Raw genomic sequence first — 8,055 nt, forward strand, 5'->3', positions numbered from 1 at the left:
GGTCATGTTAACTAAATTTGGCCTTGGTTTAAGAAAAAGAGTTGTAAAGCACCAATCCAAACTATTGCAGTGTCCACTGTTCTCCAACACCCAACCTTTCGTGATTTTTGTCACTTCATTAATGATCCATTACAGATGTTTTGGGAGAAAATAAATTATGACCGAACAAGGACCAGCTTCATTTGCTGTTATCTGAATATGCATGTTGAACTCTCATCCTTAAGGAACAAGATAGCACAGAGAAAAATCACATAACACCAACTGTGCATTTCTTCATCTGCAAATGTCACTTGTTAAATTAATATCATCTTCTATAGAGAGGGGTAAGTGGATGTACTTTAAAATCTTTCTGATAAATATATCGCCATGCTGCACCCAGCTTGGATAACATTCTTCAAAATGGCATATGGTGGAGCCAATTCTGCATCGTGTTCGAGGCCTGTGTCATGGTGCTCGAGCTCTTCATCCCGAAATTTCTTTAACACCTGAAGAAGTTGCTCATATTTTTCAGGGTCCTCCTCCATCAGAGTCCTGATCTGGTTGTTGTAGTGATGTGCTATCGATTCTTCCACAGCCACAGTGCAGGCCATCGCTCCTTCCTTCCCAAGCAAGGCGGTCCCAGCTCCCAGGGCAAAACCCATCACGTTCCAAAAGGGCATGAGAATTGTTGGCCGGACCCTGAATGCAACCATTAACTCACTGAATTTTTTCAAATGGTCCTTTTCTTGATCCCACATTTTCTGAGAGGGGCCGCGGGGCGCCTATGCGCAGCCGCCACAGTGAGCCAGCTGCCGCTGCCCGGACACAGCTCATTATCCCCACAACACAGCAGCCGCACCGCTGGGCGGACCCGGCCAAATGAGCCCGTGGCGCAGACTGATGACGCACGGGAGAGCTGTGCATCCCTTTTTGATTTTTAATGATGCTATTTTCTTAATGGAAGTTTTTAATATTGATGAAAGCCAATCTATTATATTCCACATAATTTATGTCACCTATTTAAGAAATAGTTGTTTACTTCAGGTTCATGAAGATACTATCCTAAGTTTTTCTTTATAAGCTACAGATATAGATTTATGTTTAGTTCTCTGATTCATCTCAAATTAATTTTTGCATTTGGTGTGAGTTAGAAGTCATATTTATTTATTTCCTTATATTTATCCAGGTGTTTCAGCTCATTTGTTGGGAAGAATTTCCTTTCTTCAATGAATTGCTGAGACACCTGTGAGGAAAATCAGTTCACCATATCTATGTGAGTGTATTTCTGGATTTTCTGTTATATTCCATTAATACAGTTGTCTATTTTTGAACAAATACTTTAAAAAGTGTGGCTTTACGTTAAATTTTCAATAAGATAGGGTGAGTTCTCAAACTTTGTTTATTTTCAAAAGTGTTTTGGCTGTTCTAGTTCCTTTGAATTTCCATATTAATTTGTAGAATCTGCTTGTCAACTTCTACAAAACAACTTTGGATGTTTAATTTGGAATGTGTTGAATCCATAACTAAATTTGAGGAGAATTAACATTTTAATAATGCAGAGTCTTTCAAATCTGTGAACATGGAAAACCATCAGAAGCTAAGAAAAGGCAAGGAATGATTCTCCTCTATAAGTTTCAGAAGGATGGTGCCTGCTTACAACTTGATTTTGGCCTTCTAGCTTTCCAAACGATGATAAAAATTTTCTGTTGTTTATCCATTTATTTAGTTTTATAAATTCCTCCCTGTGTTATTTTATAGTTTTTAGATAGGGGTTCTGTTAAAGTTATCCATGGTGGTTCGTATGTTTTGTAATATTAGAAATGAAATTTAATATTTTATTGTCCAATTGTTTGCTGATAATTTGTAAAAATATAATTGTTTTTTTAAATATTGATTTTTTATACTACAAATGTATTAAATTCTCTTATGAGTTTTGGTAGTTTTTCAGCAGATTCCCTAGGACTTTCTATGAAGACAATAATATCATATGCCTAGATATGCTTCCTCTTTTATTTAGCCTACTTGAGGCTCAATTAGAATTCTTAGATCTGTATGTGTACATATATAACCAACTTTCAGACTTTCAGGCATTATTTACTCAAGTAATTTTTCTGCCCTAATTTCTTTCTCTGAAACTACAGTTACATGTGTATTATAATACTTGATGTTGTAGCATGGGTTAGTGAGGCTCTGTTCTTTATATTCCCCTAACTTTTTCTTTCTGAGCAAATTAAGTAATTATTATTGATCAAACTTTAGTTTGCTGATCCTATCTTTTTCCTTCTTCAACTTGCTGTTAAGCCCATTCCATTATTTTTTAAATTCAATTTTATTGAGATATATTCACATAACATACAATCCTTCAAAGTGTACAATCAGTTGTTCACAGTATCATCATATAGTTGTGCATTCATTATTCCAAAACATAAAATTAAAATTAAAATTATAAAGAACATCAAAAACATTCTGTTTTCCTCCTCCCCCATTGTTGGTTTACTTTTTTTTAATTAAATTCAGTTTTATTTAGATATATTCACATACCATACAGTCATCTATGGTGTACAATCAGCTGTTCATAGTACCATCATATAGTTATGCCTTCATCACCACAATCTATTTTTGAACATTTTCCTTACACCAGAAGCAATCAGAATAAGAATAAGAAACAAAAGTGAAAAAGAACACCCAAATCATCCCCCCATCCTACCCTATTTTTATTCAGTCTTTGTCCCCCTTCTTCTACTCATCCATCCATATACTGGATAAAGGGAGTGTGATCCACAAGGTTTTCACAATCACTCTGTCACCCCTTGTAAGCTACACTGTTATACAATAGTCTTCAAGAGTCAAGGCTACTGGGTTGGAGTTTGATGATTTCAGGTAATTCTAGCTATTCCAATAAATTAAAACCTAAAAAGTATCATCTATATAGTGTGTAAAAGTGTCCACCAGAGTGACCTCTTGACTCCATTTGAAATCTCTCAGCCACTGAAGCTTTATTTCGTTTCATTTCACATCCCCCTTTTGGTCAAGAAGATGTTTTCAATCCCATGATGCTGGGTCCAAATTCATCCCCAGGAGTCATATCCCACATTACCAGGAAGATTTACACCCCTGGGATTCAGGTCCCATGTAGGGGGAGGGCAGTGAGATCACCCGCCGAAGTGGCTTAGCTAGAGAGAGAGGGCCACATCTGAGCAACAAAGAGGCACTCAGGGGGACACTCTTAGGCACAATTATAAGTGGGTTTAGCCTCTCCTTTGCAGTAACAAGCTTCATAAAGGGCAAGTCCCAAGACAGAGGGCTTGGCATACCAAGCTGTCAGTCCTCAACGTTGTGAGAACATCAGCAGCAATCCAGAAGTCCAACACTTCTGCATTTTCCCCCAGCTCCTCAGTGGGGCCCTGTATATGTATTTTTATTCTCTGCCCAAATTACTTGTGACGTGTTGCTATTTCACTCTAACCTACACAAACCCACCATATCTCAATTTTTTTCCAAGTTCCATGTAATTGTGGTGTTTGAACAAACTGAGTGTAGAAGTTATATTGTTTAGAAAATATAGATCCTACACCAAATAAACATCTCTTCCCTTGGTCTCACATGGAAGTTGAAGTTTTAACATGCAGTTAGTTTCAACCTTTACCCTTTGGCCTGATTTGCCTTAGTCTTAACCAGATCTGCTTCATTCATATCTCTAATTGAAGTCTGGGCTCTATTTCAGCTTTTTTTTTTTTTTTTTTTTTAAACAGTTGCTGTGTGCATTAATACTGATATTCATATCTGTTGAGCTCTAGCTCTGAGTTTCCAGTGTATCACAGATACCCAATGTTCCAGTGTCCTATCAGGTTATACATAGAGAGATCAGCGTCACAGAGTTTGGAGATAGCCATTACAATTCAGGAATAGATTTGACTGTTCTAAGAGCTTACAATCTAGGGACGATTGCAATAATCATTTCCCTGTTAGGCTGTGCTCTAAGATTCAAATCTGAGTTTACACATAGTAGTTAGTCCATATTGGTGAGGCATTATAGTGTTTGCCTTGGTTTCTGGCATACTTCACTCAAAATGCTGTCTACGGGATCCATTCACCTCATGGCATGTCTCACAGCTTCATTCCTCCTTGTAGTTCCTCAATATTCCATTGTATGCATACACCAGAGTTCACCATTCTGTTCCTCAGTCTCTGTACCCTTAGGCCACCTCCACCCCTTGCAAATCATGAATACTGCCTCCATAAACACCAGCATGCAAATGTCCATTCATGTCTCTGCTCTCAGTTCTTCCAAGTACATACCCCATAATGAGGTTGCAGGACCTTATGGACCCCACATGCTTAGCTTCTTGTGGAACCACCACACTGACCTCCAGAAAGGCTACACCATTCTGCCTCCTCATCAACAGTATATGGGTTCATCCCTCTGTGCATGTTTTATCCAGCACTTTAACCTGTATTTATATTTTTTCCTACAATTTTATAGAGATATATTCACATACCATACAATTATCCACAATGTTCAGTCAGTTGTTCATGGTATCATCACATAGTTGTATATTTATCACCACAGTCAGCACTTGAACATACTGATTACTATGAAAAAGGTTTTTTTTTTTTTGGTGAATAATAAAAAAGATAATAAAAAGAAAAATAGCATGTCATACAATACAATATAATAGTAAGGACAGAAAACAATACCACTACCAAGAATCCCATATCCATCCCTTGTATCCCTCTCTCATAGACATTTAACTTTGGTATATTGCCCTTGTTACATTTAATGGAAGCATATTACAATGTTACTGTTGACCATAGACTCCAGTTTGCTTTGATTATGTTTTTTTCCCAAATACCATCCTTTTTTCAACACTCTGCATGGTTGGCATTCATTTGTTCTCTCACATGTAAAAACATTTCTATATTTGTACATTTAGCAACAGTCATTGGCCACTCCAGTTTTTGCCAAGTTATACAGTCCCAGTCTTTATCATCTACCTTTACCTCTGGTGTCATACATTCCCCTGTCCTGCCTCTTTCAGCTTTACTCACAGACATCTTTGTTCAGTGTACTTAAAATATTGTGCTACCTTCACACAGTACTGTGCTGTCTATTTCTGGATCTATACAATCAATCCTACTGAACATTCTGTAGTCCTTCAGCATCAAATGTGCGATCTCTACCCACCTTTCTATTTCCTGGTAGCCTGTGTTGTCAGCTTTTAACTCTCAAAGTTTCCTCATTAATGTTAGTTCGTATTAATAAGACCATACAGTATCTGTCCTTTTGTTTCTGGCTAACTTCACTCAACATAATGTCCTCAAGGTTCATCCACATTATTATATGTTCTCTGTCTTTGTTCTGTCTTACAGCTGCATAATATTCCATCATGTGAGTATATCACAATTTTTTATCCACTCATCCATTGATGGACATTTGCGCTGCTTCCATCTCTTGGCAATCATGAATAATGCCACAATAAACATCAGTTTACAAATGTCCGTTTGTTTCTTAACTTTCACTTCCTATGAGTGTATACCTAGCAATGGAATAGCTGGGTCATATGGCAAATCTATACTTAGCTTCCTGAGGAGCCTCCACACTGTCTTCCAGAGTGGTTGCACCATTCTGTGTTCCCACCAACAATGAGTAAGTGTGCCTCTTTCTCCACATCCTCTCCAGCACTTGTAATTTTCTGTTTTTTGGATAATGGCCATTCTGGTAGGTGTAAGATGATTTCTCATTGTGGATTTGATTTGCATTTCCCTAATAGCCTGTGAAGTTGAGCATTTTTTCATCTTTTTTTGAGCCATTTGTATTTCCTCTTCAGGAAAGTGTCTGTCCATGTCTTTTGCCCATTTTTTAATTGGGTTGTTGGTCTTCCTGTTGTTGAGCTGTAGGATTGCTTTATATATTTGGGATACTAAACACTTATCTAATAGGTGGTTTCCAAATATTGTCTCCCATTGTGTAGGCTGCTTTTTTACTTTTCTAACAAAGTCCTTTGATGTACAAAAGTGTTGGATTTTGAGGAGATCCCATTTGTCTATTTGTTCTTTGGTTGCTCACGCTTTGGGTGTAAAGTCTAGGAAACCACCTCCTATCACAAGATCTTTAAGATATTGCCCTATGTTTTCTTCAAAGAGTCTTATGGTCTTAGCACTTATGTTTCGGTCTTTGATCCAATCAGAGTTAATTTTTGTGTAAGGTGTGAGGTAGCAGTCCTCTTTCATTTTTTTGGAAATGGATATCCAGTTCTTCAAACACCACTTATTGAAGAGGCTGCTCTGTCCCAGTTGCTTTGACTTGACTGCCTTATCAAAGATCAATTTTCTTTAGATATGAGAATCTATTTCTGAAGACTCAATTCAATTCCATTGGTCAGTATCTCTGTCCTTATGCCAGTCCCAAGCTGTTTTGAGCACTGTAGCTTTGTAATATGCTTCAGTCAGGTAGTGTGAGACCTCCCAATTCGTTCCTCTTTCTCAAGATATTTTTGGCTATTCAGGGCACCTTGCCCTTCCAAATAAATATGGTTATTGGTTTTTCTAGTTTTGCAAAGTAAGTTGTTGGGATTTTAATTGATATTGCATTGAATCTATGAATCAGTTTAGGTAGAGTTGACTTCTTAATTATATTTAGTCTTCCAATCCATGAACACGGTATGTTCTCCCATTTTTTTAGGTCCTGTTTGAGTCCTTTTAGCAGTTCCTTGTAGTTTTCTTTAAATAGGTCTTTTGTGGCCTTTGTTAAGTTTATTCCAAAATACTTGATTCTTTTGGTTGCTATTGTAAATGGTATTTTTTTTATTTCTTCCTCTTATTGCACATTACTTGTGTATAAGAATACTACAGATTTTTGTGTGTTGATCTTGTAGCCAGCCATATTGCTGTATTCATTGATTAGCTCTAATAGCATTGCTATGGATTTTTCTGGATTTTCTACATATAGAATCATGTCATCTGCAAACAGTGAAAGTTTTACTTCTTCCTCTCCAATATGGATGCCTTGTATTTATTTTTCTTGCCTAATTGCTCTAGCTAGAACTTCCAGCACAATGTTGAATAACAATGGTGACAGTGGGCATACCTGCCTTGTTCCTGATCTTAGAGGGAAAGCTTTCAGTTTCTCCCCATTGAGTATGATGTTAGCTGTGGGTTTTCATATATTGCCTTTATCATATTGAGAAAATTCCCTTCTATTCTTATCCTTTGAAGTGCTTCATCAAGAAAGGATGTTAAATTTTGTCAAATGCCTTTTCTGCATCAATTGAGATGATATTGTGGTTCTTTTGCTTTGATTTATTGATGTGGTATATTACATTAATTGATTTTCTTCTGTTGAACCAGGCTTGCATACCTGGAATAAACCCAACTTGGTTGTGGTGTATAATTCTTTTAATGTCCTGCTGGATTTGATTTGTGAGTATTTTGTTGAGGATTTTTGCATCTGCATTCTTTTCTTCTGTTGAACCAGCCTTGCATACCTGGAATAAACCCAACTTGGTTGTGGTGTATAATTCTTTTAATGTCCTGCTGGATTTGATTTGTGAGTATTTTGTTGAGGATTTTTGCATCTGCATTCATTAAAGAGATTGGTGTATAATTTTCTTTTTTTACAGTTCTTTGATTTTGGAATTAGGGTGATGTTGGCTTCATAGAATGAGGTAGCTTTCCCTCCTCTTCAATTTTTTGGAAGAGTTTGAGTAGGATTGTTATTAATTCTTCCGTGAATGCTTGGTAGAATTCACATGTGAAGCCATCTGGTCCTGGGCTTTTCTTTTTTGGGAGCTTTTTGATGACTGACTCAGTCTCTTTACTTGTGATTGGTTTGTTGAGGTTGTCTGTTTCTTCTCAGGTCAATGTTGGTTGTTTATACTTTTCTAGGAAGTTGTCCATTTCATATAAGTTGTCTAATTTATTAGCATATAGTTGCTCATAGTATCTTCTCATGATCTCCTTTATTTCTGCAGGGTCAGTAGTTATGTTTCCTTTCCTGTTTCTGATTTCATTTATTTGCATCCACTCTGGTTTTTTTTTTTTTTTTTTTTTTTTGTTGTTGTTGTTGTTAGCCTAGCT

The 8,055-nt window shown here is 36.8% G+C and overlaps 1 protein-coding gene across 1 annotated transcript; it reads right to left on the minus strand.

Moving 5' to 3' along the window:
• Positions 1-282: 282 nt before the first annotated feature.
• Positions 283-802, minus strand: LOC119505412 (5-demethoxyubiquinone hydroxylase, mitochondrial-like). Its single transcript, XM_037798188.1, has one exon. It carries the CDS (start codon positions 735-737, stop codon positions 339-341), a length of 399 nt encoding a protein of 132 aa, XP_037654116.1. The 5' UTR covers positions 738-802; the 3' UTR covers positions 283-338.
• Positions 803-8,055: the final 7,253 nt, after the last annotated feature.

Source organism: Choloepus didactylus, chromosome 10 (genome assembly GCF_015220235.1).
Source record: "Choloepus didactylus isolate mChoDid1 chromosome 10, mChoDid1.pri, whole genome shotgun sequence".
NCBI lineage: Eukaryota > Metazoa > Chordata > Mammalia > Pilosa > Megalonychidae > Choloepus > Choloepus didactylus.